Source organism: Nicotiana tomentosiformis, chromosome 4 (genome assembly GCF_000390325.3).
Source record: "Nicotiana tomentosiformis chromosome 4, ASM39032v3, whole genome shotgun sequence".
NCBI lineage: Eukaryota > Viridiplantae > Streptophyta > Magnoliopsida > Solanales > Solanaceae > Nicotiana > Nicotiana tomentosiformis.
Window position 1 is genome coordinate 63,593,461 of NC_090815.1, and position 22,494 is coordinate 63,615,954.

General features: G+C 42.1%; 2 protein-coding genes across 2 annotated transcripts; one reads left to right on the forward strand and one right to left on the reverse strand.

Annotated features, from left to right (window-relative positions):
* Positions 1 to 8,087: 8,087 nt before the first annotated feature.
* Positions 8,088 to 8,522, reverse strand: LOC138909811 (uncharacterized). The gene has a single exon (XM_070201028.1). It carries the CDS (start codon positions 8,520 to 8,522, stop codon positions 8,088 to 8,090), a length of 435 nt encoding a protein of 144 aa, XP_070057129.1.
* Positions 8,523 to 14,451: 5,929 nt separating this feature from the next.
* Positions 14,452 to 15,385, forward strand: LOC138909812 (probable kinetochore protein nuf2). Its single transcript, XM_070201029.1, has 2 exons — positions 14,452 to 14,508; positions 14,813 to 15,385. The coding sequence occupies exons 1-2, from the start codon at positions 14,452 to 14,454 to the stop codon at positions 15,383 to 15,385; spliced, it is 630 nt and encodes a 209-aa protein (XP_070057130.1).
* Positions 15,386 to 22,494: the final 7,109 nt, after the last annotated feature.

Genomic DNA, 22,494 nt, shown 5'->3' on the forward strand with positions numbered 1-22,494 from the left:
CTGGGAATATGAAGGTTTGAAGACTGGGTAAGAAGTTTTAAAGATGGGTATGAAGATTTGAAGGTTTGGCTTGAAGATTTAAAGGCGAAATATGAAGATTTGAAGATTGAGGATGAAGAAATGAAGATATGAAGAACAATTTATGAAGATTTGAGGGAATGATGAATAAGTAAAAATTTCGAGGGTAACTCAAGAAGATTCGAAATCGAAAAGTAAAAAAGTGAAAAAAAGGAAACCGAAGCTTTTATAGGAGGGAAATATTTAATGCGTGACGTTTCACATTCGATGCCCACCGAAGATGGTCAACCGGTGGCTGACACGTGTCCGAAGTCGAAACGACACGATTGATGGGATGTTTCGCTGACTCATCAACCTGTTTGTAGCGTAAGGAGAAAGGAACCGAGGCCAGTTAGTCACTTCTCGTCATTTCGATAAATCTGCTCTCCGAAAAGTGAGGGGACTATCTATGTAGGGGTAAAATCAGGGATAAAATTACCCTCGATTTTCGGGTAAAAAAATAAAAGTAAAGCATGATCTGACATGGCCTCGAGTAAAGCCGAGGGATTCCACGGATAGGAGCCCGGGGAGGATGAATGGTGCACCCGGGACCAAACACGGACGAGCATTGGGATCGAGTAGAGTGAAGAGCCGAGACTAAGAGAAAAGGCTGTTAGACAGGATAAGCGAGGAGCCAAAATATCCGCCCTCAACCGGATATTACAGCATAAATCTTGCCCGATATCAACTGCGTATCAATGTTTACTGTAAAGAAAAGATTTTTTTACCTTATTTAGACTTGTATTAGGATTGAAACTCTCATACTATATAAAGGAGGGAAACTTTTATTTTGAGGACCATTGTTAGCACCCATACCAAAGCAAAAAAAGTTAATTTTTGTTCTCTAGCTTTTGTTAAAAGTGTTCTTCAGCTGCTTGTTTATTGAGTTGCAATCGAACCCGTTCCGAGGGCTGGATCAGAACCAATTCCCAAACACCCACTGCAAAGCTAGATTTAATCATTCATCGAATTTGGTTTGATCCCTTTGTGATCCTTTAATTTAATTATTAGTTGTTCTTAGTTCATTCGTATTAAATTAAATCACATACCCTTTAAACCGCACAATAAATTTAATCGTTACTCATTTTTAGGGTAAACAGATGTATTACTTTTTTTTAATGCTGATGTACATGTCAACTTGTGGGCGTCTCAATCATTCCACTAGGTACCTGCTAGTCCACCATCAGTACAGGTATGGGTTGATTCCATCGAGTCCGGAACAAAAATGACGTCAAAATATTGGCAAAGAACCATACTACCGTGCAAGAAAAAACAAGAACTAAACTACATATAACGCATGCACCTAATGCGCTATATGTCTCAAAATTGACAATGCAACTTAACGTCCGTGAAGGCGAAGTTACTAGCTGAGGACTTTCCATTTTCTCCTCTACATTAGATTCATTAGTTATGCTTTGTACATTTGCTATATCAACTGTATTTTTTACGATCAACTCAGTATCATACAGAAGCTAAAATAAATAGACACGTTGTCATAGAGAAAACAATAAAAAATAAGTTATTAGACTCTACCAAATTGTTTATCCAACAAAAAGTTTTACAATTAGGTTTATAAGATTTTTTAAAGGAATACGTTAAAAGTAAGATCAATTTTAATTTACAATAATAGAAAGAGATCAATTTTAATTTACAGAAATGAGCTTTCTATTGTTCAAAATGACATTTAGTACTAATACCTTAGAGAAAAAACGTCTAGAATTTTAAGGATGGGAAGAGGTTCAGGTTTAAGAAGAAAAGTTTTGAGAGCACATGTGAATGGTCATTCAATTGTGCGAAATCACATAGTTGTTGTCACGAACCAATCTCGGGGAGCGCGACCGGCGCTCAACCGAGTGAACTCGGTCGAGCAAGCCTATTAAACCTTTCCTACCTGACTCATTCATAATCCAAAAAGGAATTGCATCACCATTTGTAAAACAGGAGAGAGATCAGTTATATGAATATATAAACGTTGGTAGTTCATTTTTCCTTATATATATTATGCCATAGTTGAGTTTTCAAAATACAACTCGATCCAATGACCACCCCAACATACATACATGACCCACATAAACGTCTACGGAGCCTCTAAGGGTACAAAAGAGCAACATGACAATGCCGGCAACAAGGCCCCGGTTATACCTCAAAATATGAAAACTTATACAAAAGAAAGACTACATGACCCCCGGGAGAAATGGGGCTCACCAAGACTGCTGTGAGGAGAGAAAGAGAGTACCACTATCTGCGATCGGCACTATCTGTGATGAAACCACCTACGTCGATTCAAAGATGTAGCGCCCCCGGCAAAAGGGACGTTAGTACTGTCGAATAGTACTAGTATGTAAGGCAAACACCAATCTTAGTAGAATGAACAGTGAAACAAAGAGAAGATAGTCATAATAATCAATAAGTACTTCATAGAAATACAAAGAAACACCAAGTAAGGATCACATAGTTTTCAATTCAATCTTTCCATCTTTTTAGATTAATAATCTTTAGTGCCAAAGCCACAACTCACAATGCCACCGTAGTTTTATACGGAGTTCGGTCTCGGCCCGACCGGCTAAGCCATCTCAGGTGAGACATATCCATATCCACAATGTAAATCAATAATTCCAACACGAATGCCACCATGTGTACAGCATGGCGTCCGATCTCGGCCCGATCGGCTAAGCCATCTCACTTGAGACATAACCTCTTTCAATTGTTCACTCAATTCACATTTCTTTCCCATCTTTCGTTACATGGCACAAACAACCTCATTTATTAAGTAGTTCTTGGCACTTGGGAATATTTTGCAATTCAAGTCTTTCCCTTTTTATTCGTTCAAATAACATCATAATTCATATCGATAAGTATCATTACATAAGGCATTGCGCACATAAGGGAAGGAGCTTGGAAAATCATAATTACGTTCTCAAATAGCATGATGACATGGTAACCATCTAAAACAATTAGGGAACATAAATCGTTCAATCCAACACACTAAGGCAAACAATTCTAGTATGATCAAGTTGGAACTTACACCAATTATTCGGACACCAGGAGTTCGATTCTAAGAAGAAGAGAGTTAGCCATACATACCTCAATTGCGCTTCTTTAGATTCTACAATTATCCGGAACCCTTAGCAATCTCAATCTATTTTAGCAATATACAAATTGAACCCAGAATTAGAAAAATGTTCATGGTTCTAGCTCACTTTTTCCCCACACTCTTTATCACACATGCATGCAAGATAAACCACCCTCATACCCATGAAGTATCACCATAGTACCCCATTATAGCTATGTTTGAAATTAAGAGTTGGGGTGATGAAACATTACCTTTTAGGATAAAGAATTTGGTACTCTACTTGAATATTTCCAAAGCTTTGAGTGATGGTTGAAGATCAATTTGATGAAAAATTAGGCCTTCCCTCTAGAACCCTCTCTCTCACTCTAGAAATATCAAAAATGAGCTTCAAAATAGACTAAAGGGGTGTTTTAACGGAATGGGGGTCGGGTTTTAAATTAAGAAAAAGGGTGCCCCGACATAGGTCTGCGGTCACATATGCGACTGCATAATGGTTATGCGGTCCACAAAGTGACCTCAGAAATGGCCCTCGAGGGACTAAACGTTCGGCCCAGATATGAGACCAGTATGCGGTCCGCATACTTATTCTGCGGTCACATAATGCACCGCAGAACTCCCTCCGCAGAAACCCAAGAGGAATTATGCGACCAATATGCGGTCCGCATAGTGATTATGCGGTCGCATAATCGACCACAAAACTAACCTCAGATAGGCCAAACTTTTTGCTTCACTCTGCGGCCATTATGCGGTCCGCAGAGTGATTATGCGGCCGCATAATGAGCCGCAGAAACACTTTCATCTGCTAAACATTTTCCTCTAAGTCCGTAGGATACTTTTCAATCCAAAAGGTCCGAACCGCAGCTCGCAAGCTCATCGCGAAGAATTTTTACTATAATAACACAGGAATCTATCTTGGCACCACGAAACCCTGAGTTTTTGGTTAAAATTTTTACGTGTCCTTACATCCTCCCCCACTTAAGATCATTCGTCCTCGAATGAGAATCAAGGTTCACTTAACACAGTTTCAGTTATGCCACATACCATCGGCCCCAAATTTGCCTAACTTCCTGAAAATTTCACCAGAGTTTCCTTTGTATTTTGGCCTATCCACCTGTCAGAGAGCCCCCGAAGCACACCTTAACAACATATATAGAATTAAATGACACAACAGAATGCAAAATAACACCAACTGAAGACTCATGGGGGACATATAGCTAGAAAGGAATGTCTTTATATTAGCCGAACAAGTGATACAAACTTTTGGGGGGGGCAACGTTATAGAGCGATTACATGGCTATTCAAATAAATGAGGGTACTTCTCTTTCATTTCATTCTCGGCTTCCCAAGTTACTTCTTCGACTTGCTGGTTTTGCCATAATAACTTTACGGATGCAATTTGTTTGTTCCTCAACTTTCAGACCTTTCTGTTAGGGATAGCAACTGGAATATCTTCATATGACAATTCTTCACTAACCTCGACGGTCTCAACCGGCACAATAGCAGACGGATCTCCAACTACCTTCTTCAACATGGACACATGGAATATCGGGTGCACTAATGACATCTCAGGTGGTAGCTCAAGCTTGTACGCCACCTGACCTATCCTTCGAATGATTCTGTACTGCCTGACATACCTCGGACTTAATTTCCTTTTCTTTCCAAACCGCCCGATCCCCTTCATGGGAGATACCTTTAAGAACACCCAATCGTCTTCCTTGAACTCTAAGTCTCTGCGACGAACATCCGAATAGGATTTTTGATGACTCTGAGCAGTTTTCAATCGCTCCTTTATGATATTAACCTTTTCCATAGCCTGATGCACAAGGTATGGTCCTATTAGTTCAGCCTCTCCAACCTCGAACCACCCAATCGGCGATCTACATCTTCTACCATACAAGGCCTCAAACGGCGCCATCTGAATACTGGCATGGAAGCTGTTGTTATAAGCAAATTCTATGAGCGGCAAATGATCATCCCAGCTACCCTTCAAGTCAAGCACACAAGCACGCAACATGTCCTCAAGCGTCTGAATAGTCCGCTCTGCTTGCCCGTCAGTCTGTGGATGGAAAGCCGTGCTAAGATTTACCTACGTACCCAAACCTTGCTGAAATTTCTTTCAGAAATTAGCTGTGAACTGGGCCCCTCGATCGAAAATGATGAAAACTGGAGTGCCATGAAGCCTGACTATCTTCTTGATATATAATTGAGCATACTGCTCCGCAGTGTCGGTGGATTTAACCGGCAAAAAGTGAGCTGATTTCGTGAGTCGATCCACGATCACCCAAATTGAGTCAAACTTCTGCGGAGTGCGAGATAACCCTACCACAAAATCCATATTGATCATTTCCCATTTCCATATTGGAATTTCTATACTCTGTGCTAACCCACCGGGCCTTTGATGCTCGGCCTTCACCTGTTGACAGTTTGAACATTTTGCCACAAAGTCCGCCACACCCCTCTTCATGTTATTCCACCAGTAAACTTTCTTGAGGTGATGATATATTTTCGTACAACCTGGGTGCACGGAATATCTAGAAGTATGAGCTTCTGCCATGATTCTTTCCCGAAGACCATCTACGTTTGGAACACATAACCGCCCTTGGTACCATAATGTACCGTCATCCATGCCAAGAGAAAAAGTCACAGTCTTATGCTTATGAATCCCTTCCTTCAGCTGCATCAACACTGGATCATTGTATTGCTTCTCCTTGACCTTCGTCACAAGCGATGATTCTGTCCTATTCCGCACAATCACTACCCCTTCATTAGAGTCCGCAAGACAAACTCCCAAACTGGCCAACTGGTGAACCTCTCAGGCCAAGGGCCTTTGACATGCCTCCAAGTGAGCCAAACTACCCATAGATTTTTCACTAAGAGCATCCGCCACCACATTAGCTTTCCCCGGATGATACAAAATGTCGATGTCATAATCTTTGAGCAATTCAAGCCACCTTCTCTGCCTTAAGTTCAATTCCTTCTACTTGAAAATGTATTGAAGACTCTTGTGGTCCGTGAATACATCTACATGGACTCCATACAAATAATGATGCCAAATTTTTAATGCAAAAACCACCGCCGCAAGTTCTAAGTCACGAGTTGGATAATTCTTTTCATGATTCTTAAGTTGCCTTGAAGCATATGCTATAACCCTACCATGTTGCATTAATACACACCCAAGACCGATCCTTGAAGCATCGCAATACACCACAAACCCCTCGGTACCCTCTGGCAGGGTCAATACCAGAGCTGAAGTCAATCTTGATTTTAATTCCTGGAAGCTCCTTTCACAAGCATCGGACCACTGGAACTTAACCGCCTTCTGCATCAATTTAGTTAATGGAGAGGCAAGTGTGGAGAATCCCTCCATGAACCTCCTATAATACCCGGCCAAACCCAAAAAACTACGAATCTCTGTTGGAGTTGTTGGTCTAGGCCAATCCTTCACCGTCGTAATCTTTTGAGGATCAACCTTAATTCCTTCTCCGGAGACGACGTGACCCAGGAATGTAACAGATTCAAGCCAAAAGTCACATTTCGAGAACTTTGCATACAATTGGTGGTGATGAAGAGTCTGCAGAACTGCCCTGAGGTGGTCGGCGTGATCCTCTCGACTTCGTGAATATACAAGGATGTCGTCAATGAATACTATCACAAAGGAGTCAAGAAACGGCTTGAAGACCCGATTCATAAGATCCATGAAAGCTACCGGGGCATTTGTTAGCCCGAAAGGCATTAGCAAAAATTCAAAGTGCCCATACCGGGTTCTGAAAGCTATTTTCGGAATATCCTACTCCCTTACCTTCAATTGATGGTACCCGGACCGCAAATCAATTTTGGAGAAGAACTTAGCACCTTGCAATTGATCAAACAAATCATCTATCCTTGGCAATAGGTATTTATTTTTGATTGTGACCTTGTTGAGCTGCCGGTAGTGAATACACATTCGCAGCGATCCATCTTTCTTTCTGACAAAGAGAACCGGTGTGCCCCAAGGAGACACACTCGGTCGGTTGAAACCTTTCTCTAGCAAATCCCTTAGTTATTCCTTTAGCTTTTTTAATTCTGCTGGCGCCATTCTATAAGGTGGAATGGATATAGACTGCGTGGCTGGCATCACATCAATACCAAAATCAATCTCCCTGTCTGGAGGAATTCCAGGGAGCTCATCCGGAAAGACATCGGGGAATTCATTCACAATTGGTACAGATTCAAGGGTAGGCACCTCAGCAGTGGTGTCCGTAACTCGGACCAAATGATAAATATACCCCTTCCTGATCATCTTTGTGGCCTTAAGGTAAGAAATAAACCTACCTTTTGGCATAACATTATTCCCCTCCCACTCAACAGTTGGCTCGTTAGGAAACTCAAGCCTCATAATTCTGGTCCGGTAGTCGAGTTTGGCAAAACATAAATAGAGCCAGCCCATTCCCACTATTACATCAAAATCAATCATCCCCAGCTCAATGAGATCAGCCATGGTATCCCGACCATGCACCATGACAACACAATCTCTATAAACCCACACGGCCGTAATAGACTAGCCAACTAGGGTAGATACAGAGAACGGCTCATGAAGTTGTTCTGGTTCTATCCCGAAGCTCGTAGTAACATAAGGAGTAACATAGGACAAAGAAGATTCGGGATCAATAAGGGCACACACATCATGAGACTGAACAGTCAATATACCTGTGACGACATCTGGGGAAGCCTCCGCACTCTGTCGACCACTTATAGCTGTACCATGACCTGCGGGTGCTGAAGAGCCTCGAGCTGGAGGGTGTGTTGAAGATGTAGTAGTTGTAGGACTGGATGACTGAGTTGTGCCCCTGCCTGCACCCTGACGGGATGCACAACACTCCCTCTGAATATGGCCTCTCATTCCGCATCCGTAACATACTGGCATGTCCAGGTAGCAGACTCCCGAATATATCCTCCCACACTTAGGGTACGGAGCCCTCTATTGCTGCTGGAATATCCCTCCTGATTGGCCCTGATGGTGGGACCCCCTGCTGCCCTGACCGGGCCTAAAACGACTCCCCTTCTGCTGACCGTGCCCTGATGGCGGGGCACTAGCTGAAGACTGAGCATAAGACTGGGATGGCCCTGATGATCCTCCCCGAAAAACTGATCTCCCACCTCCGAATGAATCCCCAAGGTTGCCTGCTGATCGGGCCCTACTACTACCTTCTCGTTCCATCCTGAGCTTTAATTTTCGAGTCTCTATAGCTTGGGCAAATGCCACTATCTTTCCATAGTTCATGTTAGAATTTAGAGCAGTTGTGGCAGCCTCATTAATAACCAAAGGGCTAAGGACTTGCACAAATCGACGCACCCTAGCCTCCATTGTCGCCATCATATGAACAGCATACTTTGACAGGCGCACGAACTCCATTTGATATTCCCACACACTCTTACTACCCTGTTTAAGGGTCTCAAACTCCACAGCACGGGCTGCCTTAGTCTTGGCAGGCAAGAAATGGTCTATGAAGGCATCTGCGAACTCACTCTATCTCGCCGAAGGGGTCCCCTCCTCACGAGAATCCTTCCACATTTCAAACCAGGAATATGCCACCCCTTTCAAACGATAGGAGGCCAACTCTACTCCCTCCGTCTCAGTACCACGCATAACTCGGAGTGTCTTATGCATCTCATCAATGAAATCCTGAGGGTCTGCCCCGGGATCAGTACCTGTGAACACTGGAGGGTCTAACTAAAGGAAACTGTTTACCCTGGAACCAGAAGAATCCCCTTGCGAGCTAAATAAGGTGGGTGCAACATTTGACCTCTGGGCCTGAGAAGCTACTAACTGAGTCAGCTTCTAAATAGCTCCCCTAAGATTCCCATCAGAAATACCGGGACCTGGATCTGGGGCTGGAGGTGGAACAGGTATATCGACGGGAGGGATTGTGGCACCCTCCGCGGGTGTAGGAACTGGGGTAGTCTGTTCTGGAGTAGACGAATCAGGAAGTGTGATAGTAGGGGAATTATCCTCACCCGCATTATCAAGTAAGGGATCAACAGCCACTCCTGGGGTGGCATTGGCTTCTTGGCCAATTCTCGCTCTCTTATTAGGTGCCATTTACTGAAAGTTAGAACAATGCACGAGTTAGGGGAAAACAACCTCACGTTCCGCTCTATCGCACGATATAGAACAACAATGAAGGGTTTCATTCTTAAATGTCCAAGTAGCCCCTAATTATAGATGTGGTCGACAACACATCGATAAGAAGGGATCCACTAGACACGGCTTCGAGACATCCTTGGACACTTTAAAACCTTAGGCTCTGATACCAAGTTTGTCATGTCCCAACCTCGGGGAGCGTGACCGGCGCTCAATCGAGTGAACCCGGTCGAGCAAGCCTATTAAATCTTTCCTACCCAACTCATTCGTAATCCAAAAAGGGATCGCATCACTATTTGTAAAACAAGGGAGAGATCAGTTATATGAATATATAAATGTTGCTAGTTCATTTTTCCTTATATAAATTATGCCATAGTTTAGTTTCCAAAATACAACTCGATCTAACGACCACCCCAACATACATACATGACCCACATAAACGTCTACGGAGCCTCTAAGGGTACAAAAGAGCAACATGACAATGCCGGCAACAAGGCCCCAGTTATACCTCAAAATATGAAAACTTATACAAAGAAGGACTACATGACCCCTGGGAGAAATGGGGCTCACCAAGACTGCTGTGAGGAGAGAAAGAGAGCACCACTATCTGCGATCGGCACTATCTACGATGGAACCACCTACATCCATTCAAAGATGTAGCGCCCCCGGCAAAAGGGACGTTAGTACTGTCAAATAGTACTAGTATGTAAGGCAAACACCAATCTTAGTAGAATGAATAGTGAAACAAAGAGAAGGCAGTCATAATAATCAATAAGTACTTCATAGAAATACAAAGAAACACCAAGTAAGGATCACATAGTTTTCAATTCAATCTTTCCATCTTTTTAGATTAATAATCTTTAGTGCCAAAGCCACAACTCACAATGCCACCGTGTTTTTACACGGAGTCCGGTCTCGGCCCGACCGGCTAAGCCATCTCAGGTGAGACATTTCCATATCCACAATGTAAATCAATAATTCCAACACGAATGCCACCATGTTTACAGCATGGCGTCCGATCTCGGCCCGATCGGCTAAGCCATCTCACTTGAGACATAACCTCTTTCAATTGTTCACTAAATTCACATTTCTTTCCCATCTTTCGTTACATGGCACAAACAACCTCATTTATTAAGTAGTTCTTGGCACTTGGGAACATTTTACAATTCAAGTCTTTCCCTTTTTATTCGTTCAAATAACATCATAATTCATGTCGATAAGTACCATCACATAAGGCATTGCGCACATAAGGGAAGGAGCTTGGAAAATCATAATTATGTTCTCAAATAGCATGATGACATGGTAACCATCTAAAACAATTAGGGAACATAAATCGTTCAATCCAACACACTAAGGCAAACAAATCTAGTATGATCAAGTTAGAACTTACACCAATTATTCAGACACAGGAGTTCGATTCTAAGAAGAAGAGAATTAGCCATACAAACCTCAATTACGCTTCTTTAGACTCTACAATTATCCGGAACCCTTAGCAACCTCAATCTATTTTAGCAATATACAAATTGAACCCAGAATTAGGAAAACGTTCCTGGTTCTAGCTCACTTTTTCCCCACACTCTTTATAACACATGCATGCAAGATAAACTACTCTCATACCCATGAAGTATCACCCTAGTACGCCATTATAGCTATGTTTGAAATTAAGAGCTGGGGTGATGAAGCCTTACCTTTTAGGATGAAGAATTTGGTGCTCTACTTGAATATTTCCAAAGCTTTGAGTGATGGTTGAAGATCAATTTGATGAAAAATTAGGCCCTCCCTCTAGAACCCTCTCTCTCACTCTAGAAATATTATAAATGAGCTTCAAAATAGACTAAAGGGGTGTTTTAACGGAATTGGATCGGGTTTTAAATTAAGAAAAAGGGTGCCCCGACACAGGTCTGCGATCGCATATGCGACCGCATAATGGTTATGCGGTCCGCAAAGTGACCGCAGAAATGTCCCTCAGGGGCCTAAACTTTCGGCCCAGTTATGCGACCAGTATGCAGTTCGCATACTTGTTCTGCGATCGCATAATACACCGCAGAACTCCCTCCGTAAAAACCCAAGAGGAATTTTGCGACCAATATGCGGCCCGCATAGTGATTATGCAGTCGCATAATCGATCGCAAAACTAACCTCAGATTGGCCAAACTTTCTGCTTCACTCTACGGCCATTATGCGGTCCGCAGGCCGCAGAGTGATTATGCGGCTGCATAATAGGCCGCAGAAATGCGTTCATCTGCTAAACATTTTCCTTCAAGTCCGTAGGGTACTGTTCAATCCAAAAGGTCCAAACCGCGGCGAGCTTGCTCGCCAAGAAGAATTTCTACTATAATAACGCAGGAATCTATCTTTGCACCACAAAACCCCGAGTTTTTGGTTAAAATTTTTACGGGTCCTTACAGTTGTTTACCCGAAAAACAGATAGAGTTGAATTTATACGTAGCTCTAAGCATACGTCGTATGAATTGGTACAAATCGAGAAAGATAAATAAATGTGTGTTGAAATTAGTTATAAATAAATGAATGCAAACCAGATGAACTAATTAGCCTAAGCCTTCAAGTTTAATAACCTCCAAATCGGGTGAAGAATGATTGATGGAAGAAACAATTTGACTAAAATACCAAAAGCCACCAAAAAAATAGTATTAGCTATGTTTTCTGTATATATTAGAATGAATGTGTGTATCAATCCCCCCCTCTTACAAATGATAACCACTCTTAATATAGTGGGGGAATCTCATTTTGGGTATAATTAAAAATACATAATGGGGATCCCATGATCGACTAATTAATTAACTTTTTCTTGATTTCCGTCGAGATTCTCTCCTCAAATGCGGCTATAATGGCTCTTTTGTCCCTTGGCTCAATCTCGGTCTCGGCCGGTCTCGGTATGGGTCGGTCTCTGGGCCTCAAGCTCGATATTGGCTCGAGCTCGATATTGATCGGTTTATGGGTCTCGAGCTCGATATTGACTCGAGCTCGATATTGATTGGTCTCTAGGTCTCGAGATCGATATTGACTCGAGCTCGATATTGTTCGGTCTCTGGGTCTCGAGCTCGATATTATGATGACGACCTTGGTCCATCATGCTCCAATCTTGATGAATCACACGAAGGGCAAACTTAGTTTTGACCGTATACAGATAGTCTCCTCGTTTCTCGGAAAGAAGGTGGTGAGAAACGATATGATTTTTCAACCTCCGACTAGACGAATGCTGACGTTTGCGACGAGCCTGATTGTAACGTATGTGACAAACCTCCCATTGGTCCAGTTACCAAGGCATTAAATGCGCGTCAGTCGATGGCCGGCCACTGCCAATTTTGAACCGTCATTGTGAAATCTATAAATAGCCTCTTTCTTCACTATTTTAAACTTTTACCTTTAAACCTTCTTCATTCCAATCTTCACGGTTCATCGCCTTCTCCAAAGTTTCCTTTTTCCAGGTTTTGGAATTTCTTTGCTTGTTCTTCTCAAAACACCAAAGATTAGGTCGCTTCTTTATCACGGCCCATCGACGATGAGGATGCGGCGGAGCCTCTCCCTGAGGAATTCGTTCTGGTAGGGTATTCAATTGTCGGTGATTTTAAGGTTGAAAAACCTTCATCGGTACCGGGCCGATGTGAATCGATGTCGAGGTACCAGTGTACAATCACCGATAAAATTCTCTAGAAAGTCAAACAAGAATGCAATTGGGGCGATAAGCACGTGGTAGTCCCATCGCCTGATGAATCAATTACTACCCACGTGGAAGGTTTCCTAAGTGTTTATACTTATTCTTTCACGTTGGGTCCGTTAGACCCCATCATCATCGCCTTTTGTAAGAGGTACGACGTGACCCTCGCCAGATCCATCCTTCTTTTTGGAGAATAGTTATTCTTCTCCGATTTTTTTCGAGCAAAATAGAGTGGTGTATTTTCACCCTCAACCACCTTATGCGTCTTTAAAGTCTCCAACTTTATCGAGGAGGGTTAATCAAGCTTGCTTGCCAAGCCACTAAAGCGTCGTTCTTGAGTATAGACGAGACTCGTGATCGAGATTGGATGGGCCGATTTGTTCGAGTCAAAACCTCGGACTTGATCCTTGCCGATGACATGCCATTTCCTGAGAAATGGAATATGAACCGTGAGCACTTATTTCCCTTCGTTCGTTTCAATTTTGTAACTGCCTTTCATTTTCTTGATCCATTTATTCTTTCTTGTCACAGCTATGGCTCGGATGCCTCAGCCGATTCCGGATCTTAAACAATAGGTTGAAGGTCTGGTGCTGCAAAGACCGTACTCCGAGCGCGCTTGGGTGGAATTATCAAAGGATCGATGGGAGTCCCATAGTCATGGTAAGTCTCTTTCTTAATTTGTTTGTCATTTTACTCTTCTTTACTTGCTTAACCCCATTTTTCCCTTTGTAGGACTTGGGAAGGACGTTGCCATGAGGCCCTCATCTAGTGATGAGGAGGTTCCTGTCCCGAAGCAGGTTAAAGAAAAGAAGAGAAAAGATGTACCTAGTTCTCCGGTCTCGAAAAAGAAAAAACCGGCGAACAAATCTTGCAAGCAAAAGGGGGGGACCCGGTGTTATGCTTTCAGAATCGATCCGCCGATTAAGGGACGAGCCCGAAGAAGGAGAAGAGGAATTAGCCAGTGTATGGGCTAATGTTGTGATACAACAATCTTCCGAATCGGCGGAAGTGAACATGGGAACCCTGGCAATAATCCCGGAACAAGAAAAATCTGAGACTATTCCGTCTCGAGCTGAGATGGTTGAAGGGGAGACCGAGGGTAGGACTTCTTGGGCAGCAGAAGATATCTCAAGGAACGAGCTCGGGATAGTTGAAATTAGCGGATCCCCTCAGATTTCGGATGCTATGATCCGTGAGGCCAGCATGATGGAAGGTCGATCCTACGAGGGCATTTAGAAGCCGACCGATATCCACGATTTTCTATATGGGCTCGAGTCAGCTGCCTCAGAGGAGGTTATCGGGTTCGGTGGATTACTGATACCAAAGAAAACATCATGGTCGGGTTCTACCGGGTCTTCATCAGTTCCCAAACTGGTGGATCGATTCCCGACCCCGAGTATTGATCCTGATCATAGCCGAAAGGTGGTGCTTTCCGTCCCGGAGGATACCCAAATTTTCTCTCCCCCCGTAGGGATTTCTAGTTACCTTCGGTCCCTAGTGAACAAAGAGGATCAAGCAGTGATGAATGTGGTAGGACCCGACTGCCTTTTCAACGAGTCCCAGCATGCTCTGAATCAGGTAACTTTGATGGCATCTATGCTGTTTCTTTTATACTTGTTGTAGATAGTTCTAACATTTTTTCCCACATTTGTAGGCTTAGGTGTTGCATCACGAGGCTTTCCTCCGAATCCGAGAGGAGCACGAGGCCGAGGTTCGGCACCTCATTGAGAAGAGTGACTCCTATAAACTTCTTAGCGAGAAACTTTGAGCAGATTTGTCCGCGGATCGGGATGAGCACGAGGAGATAGCCGAGCAGGTATTCCAAATTCTTCACGATAGTGAAGATGAATTGTAGATAACCACTAACAACCCGATTTTGCAGGTTCGGCAGAGGCTTGAACAGATCAGACGGCTCAATTCACAGGTAGATGAGCTAATGGCCGAAGGGGGAAAATTCAAAGAAAATATGGATATCCTCGGCTCCAGAAAGGAGGTCGTTCAAGCGCAATTGAAGTCGGCTGAGGCCCAGCTTCGGGCTGCAAAAGAAAATGCCTCGGTGCTGATCGAGAGGGCTAAAGAGCTTCAGAGTCGGTTAGATTTGGCCACTTCCGATAAGGCAAGCTTGGCTAATGAACTCGAAGTGGTCAGATCGGAGGTAACCGAAGCTAATAAAAGAGCTAATGCTAAAGTGGCCCAGTTCAGGATCGGTGTTGAGGTTAATCAGGCCAAGGCCAAGAGCATGGTCAAACATGCTAAATGGCAGGCTCGAAGAGAAGCTCTCGAGGAGGTCAGTGCTCAGGGCTTCGATGTTGAGGCCGAAATTGAAAATGCCAAGGCGGAGGAAAACAGGGCTCGAAGGCTAGCCTTTACTGAGGAGGACTCCGATAGATCTAGCGAATCTGAAGATGAGGAAGATCCCGAGGACACAGTCTCCAATGAAGACCAAGCCATTTAGGATCTTAAGTAGTTTTTGTTATTTCTATCGAGGCTGCTTCGGCCTTTATAAAGAACTTCATTCGGGTTGTGTTGCCTTTGCAAAAGATTTTGATGTATATATATAACTTTTTTCCTTTCATGGCTTCTGAATCTGTTGTCTTTTGTTGATTTATACAAAAGGTCAAAGCGCCTTAGCATAAAACTATGAAGTTGTATTCGAAGGTCCAAGGTTGAGATGTTAAGGATTGATAGTAAGTACTGCCCTCGACCGCTTTTGATCGGTAAGCCTTGAGTGAATATTTGAGCTCGAATTAAGGTAGCCCTTAGGCTTAATACCTAGTCCCAGCTTCAGGGTAATAATTCAATCTTGAATCGAGGTGGCCTTTGGGCTTGATAGATAATCTTTGAGAATGGTTTCTCGAACTCGAGTTAGGGTAGCCCTTAGGCTTTATGGTCGAGTAAGGATTTGCTCGAACTCGAAATAAGGTAGCCCTTGGGCTTTAGCAGTCGAGTGAGGATTTGCTCGAACTCGAAGTATTGCAGCCCTTGGGCTTTGTAGTTGAGTGAGAATGGTTGCTCGAACTTGAAGTAATGGTATCCCTTGGGCTCGATAGATAGTCCCCGAGTAAGAATGATTGCTCGAACTCGAGTTAGGGTAGCCCTTAGGCTTTATAGTAGAGTGAGAATTTGCTCGAACTCGAAATAAGAGTAGCCCTTAGGCTTAGTGGTCGAGTGAGGACTTGCTCGAACTCGAAATAAGGTAGCCCTTGGGCTTTAAGGTCGAGTGAGGATGGTTGCTCGAACTCGAACTAATGGTAGCCATTGGGCTCGATAGATAGTCCCCGAGTGAGAATGATTGCTCGAACTCGAGTTAAGGTAGCCCTTAGGCTTTATAGTAGAGTGAGGATTTGCTCGAACTCGAAATAAGAGTAGCCCTTAGGCTTAGTGGTCGAGTGAGGACTTGCTCGAACTCGAAATAAGGTAGCCCTTGGACTTTAAGGTCGAGTGAGGACTTGCTCAAACTCGAGATAATGGTAGCCCTTGGGCTTTGTAGTCGAGTGAGAATGATGTCTCGAACTCGAATTAAGGTAGCCCTTGGGTTTTGTATCATTCGATCTCATTGCTTTTTCGGATGGCAATCCCCTATTTATGGCAATCCCATCGACTGACGGTTCAAAATTGGCAGTGGCCGACCATCGACTGACGCGCATTTAATGCCTTGGTAACTGGACCGATGGGACGTTTGTCACATACGTCACAATCGGGCTCGTTGCAAACGTCAGCATTCGTTTATTCGGAGATTGAAAAATTATATCATTTCTCGCCACCTTCTTTTCGAGAAACGAGGGAACTATCTGTATACGGTCAAAACCGAGTTTGTCCTTCGTGTGATTAATCAAGATTGGAGCATGATAGACCGAGGTTCATTATCATAATATCGAGCTCGAGACCTAGAGACCGATCAATATCGAGCTCGAGTCAATATCGAGCTCGAGACCCACAGACCGATCAATATCGAGCTCGAGTCAATATCGAGCTCGAGACCCAGAAACTGATCAATATCGAGCTCGAGTCAATATCGAGCTCGAGGCCTAGAGACCGACCCATACCGAGACCGGCCGAGACCGATATCGAGCCAAGGGACAAAAGAACCGTTATAGCCGCATTTGGAGAGAGAATCTCGGCGAAAATCAAGGAAAAGTTAATTAATTAGTCCATCATAGGATCCCCACTATGCATTTTTAATTATACCCAGAATGAGATTCCCCCACTATATTAAGAGTGGTTATCATTTGTAAGAGGGCGGGATTGATACACACATTCATTCTAATATATACAGAAAAATATAGCTAATACTATTTTTTGGTGGCTTTTGGTATTTTAGTTAAATTGTTTCTTCTATCAATCGTTCTTCACCCGATTTGGAGGTGATTAAACTTGAAGGCTTAGGCTAATTAGTTCATCTGGTTTGCATTTATTTTTTTATAACTAATTTCAACACACATTTATTTATCTTTCTCGATTTGTACCAATTCATACCATGTATCCTTAGAACTACGTATAAATTTAACTCTTTTCATTTTTCGGGTAAACAATAGTACATACGTGTTTCTTTTGATTGTAATACAAATATCACTTAACTATGTTTATACACTCAGAAGGTTACTCAACCATATTCTCAGACTTTTCGGTTGTCGAATACCTATTTTACCCTCTAAATTATTGACATTTATTCTTTTCTTTTTAAATATTATGATATTTTTTCTCTTTTTAATCTATATTATGGAACCTCGTAGAACAAAATAAATCATATATTTAAAAAATAAAAAATAAAAATATTTTCAAGCATATATAGTTATTTTTGTATTACATTAATGGAATATAATGTTTTAAAAGCTTTTATTCTCTTTCGTTTTCAATTTTGTAAATAAATTTTTGGGTATTTATTGATATGAGCAAATTATCCTAATTAATTTTGTGCTTAATCATTTTATTTTTCCAACATTATATATGCTTGAAGTTTTTCATTTTTATTTTATAATAAAATTTATTTGTTCTATATGTAGGTTTTTTTTTGGTTTGGCAATATAGGTAGGTTCATAATATAGATTAAAAAGAAAAAAATTATCATATCTTTAAAAAATTAAAAAAAATAAAGGCTAATAATTTGGAAGCTAAATAGGTATTTACTCATTAGAAAGTTTGAAAAATCTGGTTGAGTGACTTTTCGAGTGCTATATGCATAGTTAAGTGATTTTTGTGTTACAAACAAATGAAAATGACTTTTACTGGGTAATTTCGGACAGTTAAATGGCCATTTTAATAATGAACTCCCCAAAATTACGACTAAACCCTCTTTCAAAAAGAAAGGAATTTTTGAATTATTTATTGGCTTACTGTTAACTGAAGCTTACTGATCCAAGCATAAAGGTTGTTGATTATTTGTATTAACTATTTCATATGCGTAGTTTCATGTGTTATCAAAATTAATTTCTTTTTTTAGTCGTTAATTTGTTAGTATTAGGATTTTGAACTTTTAACAAGAAAATGAGTGCATATAATCAGAGGCGGAGCCAAAATTTGAACCTTATGGGTTCGAAATTGCAATCCCTTTAAGTTATTGGTTTCTAAATTAATAAGTTGTACATATTCAATGGATTTCTTAATATAAATACATGATTTGAATAAAATCTATTGAACTCGGCTGAACCCGCATCCCGCACTCTACCTCCATCCCTGAACATAACCCTTTACAATTTGAATAGAAGACAATTTGGCGGGAGGTATAGCGCACATATAGAAGGCGCTATATTATAGCGCACATATAGAAGGTATTATATTATAGCGCCTTCTATACGTGCGTTATACCTATATAAAAAAACGTGTCATCTCCTTCCCCCACCAGAACGCGAACCAGTAGACCCCATTTAATCTCCCCTCCCCCCCCCCCCCCCTTTTAAGGCAAAAAACTCCATTGGAGCCCACCCGTCCCGCAAAAAGTGTATTTTCTCTGTATTGTAGCAAGTTAACACCGGATTCAAGTCGTTGTTGTGTAGTGGATCCCGTCGATTGCTCGTTTCGGCCCCTAAATCATCAAATTTTAAGATTTCAAAAAACTTTAAATCGAGGTATTCCGACTTACTTTTTGATAATACTCATGTATATAAAATGCTTATTAGTTGTTATTTACTGTGGGCTATGTTTTTTTGTTATCGTTTTGTGATTTAATTAATTTATTATTTTTTTATCCGGATTAGATTATTTATGTACTAAAAAATGAGTAAAAAAGATATATTGTTATTTTATGAATAATTATTGCTATATGTGATTTTATTGTTGTACGTATATTAATATGTGACTTTATTGTTATTTAGTGTCATTTAATGTTATATTATGCCCTTAATTGTTATGTAGTGCCATTTATCGTAGTAAAACTGATAATAAATTTTAGCTAATGGTAGTTGACTTTGTTCATGGCCATTTAGAGTAGTGTTATTGTAGTGCTTTTTAAGATTCTGTTGTGTAGAATAAAAACTAGGTGCTCTCCTTAACAAACTCGGATAGAGCACTCAATTATGGATTTAATGTATCAGTAGATAATTATCAAATATTAGATAGGAATCATAAAATAATCATTTGCCGGAAAATTTGAGCAAAATATGAAAGTTAACAAACAAATCGTTACGAAAGAAATAAATTCAATAGTATTTACTATTAAGTTTGTAGTATTTTTTATATGATTAATTATTGAATAATTACTAATTTATCTTAGTAGTTATTAAAATTAATCATTTGATTATCTGTTAACCCCAAAAATATCTGAAGAAATAATGATAGTTCAAACACAAAACCTCTCGAATTTTAGTCAACAATTTTAAGAAAATAACATAAAAAATAAGAATATAGAAAATTTGTCAAACTAAGTATACCAAAAAATAGCTGAGTAAGAAACAAACATATAAAATAATAAACTAACATATTAAATAATAATATAGAAAATGTGTCAAACTTAGTAATAATATAGTAAAAATATTGATTAAATATTAATATAAAAGATATTGCAATATATTTAAAGGTGTTAAGCAATTAAAAAGAAAAATACTATAATTAATATTGTTCAGTTTACAGACATCGTCATGGAGGTTCCCCTGTGTATCCCGTACCTGCATCTCGAGAGGTACTGTTGCTACAGGGCAACCATAGGTCTTCACACATCTGGGATGGGCAGTGTCTGTCCCAGACATTCCGCCCCAGAAGTATAGATGACATGTTGGAGTTCATTAGGGACCACCTACTGCATCCTCGTATAGTTAGACGCCTTCAGAATACGAGTTTCTACAGGATCATAGAGATCGGCCGGTTGCAGTTCGACTGGGCGTTGATCACGGCTATGATAGAGTGGTGGCGACCGGAGACGCACATATTTCATCTACCCATCGGCGAGGCTACCATCACGCTTGAGGACGTGGAGGTTCTTTTCGGGCTGCCTGTCGATGGATTAACTGTAGCTTACCTGCATGCTCTTAGAGACTATAGGGGAGTGGATTACTTGTATATGATGCAGCGGCTCACCGGTTTCCAGCCAGCAGAGCCGACTGCATTGAGCGGGGCCAGTAGATTGCAGCTGACACCCGTTCGGCAGTATCTGGCGGAGATTACGGATGATTCACCGCCGGAGGATATCGACCGGCACACGAGATTGTTGCTGTTGCTGATGTTTGGTGGTGTATTGTTCCTGAACACTTCGGGAAACCTAGTCAGTTTGAGATTTCTAGAGCGGCTAGATGATTTACCTGGTTACAGCTGGGGTGCAGTTGTTCTAGGTTACCTGTATAGGCAGATGTGTCGGGCGTGCATGGGCACCCAGAGAGACGTTGCCGGATTTTTACTGCTGCTGCAGGTGAAAACATAGTCAATTCTTTGCATGATTATAATATACATAGTAAAAAAATACCTTAAATTTTACGTCCACAATCTATATTAGGTTTGGGCCTGAGAGCGGTTCCTGTAGTTCCAGCTACCTCCACCACCGATCGCACCGGATGCACCACCTCCACCGTTTCTCCCTTTAGCTTGGCGATGGATTGATAGCAGAGGCTATGCACGCAAGGTCGAGGCTCGACATCATCTCCCATATTACAGGGATTTGTTGGATTTACTTGAATGCGCGCAGGTACATATATACTTAAGTTTACTTGGCGTGGCTTTATATGTGTTGCATTTACTCACGATTCTTGTGTTTAATAAATAGTTCGTATGGAGGCCATACAGCGACGCGCTTATAGCTGGTTTGTCCGAATATTTCTCCCGCGGCCGAGCTATGTGGAGCTCTTCCGTCCCACTGATATGTCTCGACATAGTCGAGCATTATGCCACAAAGCGAGTCCTTTGTCAGTTTGGTCGCCCGCAGCTTGTACCTATTCTTCCCACTTGGCACGGGACACATTACCAGCGAGATGATCGTTGCAGGGTTGACCAGACATACATGGCATGACTAGAGGCCCAGATTGAGGTTTGGGACCAGAGATATGACCTGATTCTGCCATACCCTCCACCTGACCGTATGGATGGCGAGCATAAGTACATGGGTTGGTATCGCAGCGTTAACCGACTTCTCGTCGAGAATCCCGCTCATCGCGCAGGTGGTCGGTACATTCCATACGTCGGGAGGCATGAGGCACTGGTATGTTAATTGTTATACTTACTTATAACATTATATTATTCTTCCGTAATTAATATTTTACATGTTATGCAGGCTATTGGCTTACATCAGTTCTACCAGTTGGGACTGCAGATGCTGCAGCATACAGGCGATGGAGCGTCAGCTTTGCACGTCTTTGGCCGTCGGGTTACTGATCTTGCTGCCGACACATTGAGACGTGCCCGAGAGGATGGGCGCTTAGGATACGAGGTTGCTATGTGCCGCCCGAGGAGTACCATCATGGGCCACCAGTGGAGCCTGAACGTGGTAGACGTGGCAGGCGTGGCCAGAGAGGAAGGGCTGGCCCACGAGGTCGTGGTGGTCGGCGAAGACGGGGTCCCCCAGCAAGGGGGAGTTAAGGCACTCGTGGAGGATATTAGAGATGATCAGCCGGGTGAACACCCTGAGCCACACGATGCTCCTCATGATATGCCGTCATTCAGCCTTCAGCTGTCGCCAGGGACTTCGCAGGTGACCCCGTCTGCTCCATTGTTGATTGCGGGCACGGCCATTATGCGGCAGGAGTGGGATCAATATTTTCCTGATCCCCCAGAGCCATCGACGGTTCCTGCTGATCGGCCGATACGAGAGGTGCATAGTGGGCGACAACTGAGTTATGGCTCATCACCGAGGGATGCTGAGGATCTTTCACATACTTCATCTACTCCAGTGCACCTCGACGTTCCGACAGAGCATTGTGGCGCTACTCAGGCGCATGTTTATTTGTATTACTATTATTTCAATTTGTTTTTATGTCATTGATTAGTCAGTAATATCTAAAGTATTTTTATTTTTTTAAAGATTTTGTCATCGCCCGTCACGGACTCCGCTCAGTGCAATACTGACTTGCCAGAGACTAATGATGTTATGTAGGAGCCCGATGAGACCATGATATGACCATTAAAAAAATTTTGCTAACACGTATG

Bases quoted from the DNA above. Each gene is read 5' to 3' on its own strand.
- LOC138909811 (XM_070201028.1), bottom strand. From the start codon at position 8,522: ATGGAGTTCGTGCGCCTGTCAAAGTATGCTGTTCATATGATGGCGACA.
- LOC138909812 (XM_070201029.1), top strand. From the start codon at position 14,452: ATGAATGTGGTAGGACCCGACTGCCTTTTCAACGAGTCCCAGCATGCT. The intron at 14,509-14,812 runs GTAACTTTGATG...CCGATTTTGCAG, and splicing joins CCCAGCATGCTCTGAATCAG to GTTCGGCAGAGGCTTGAACA.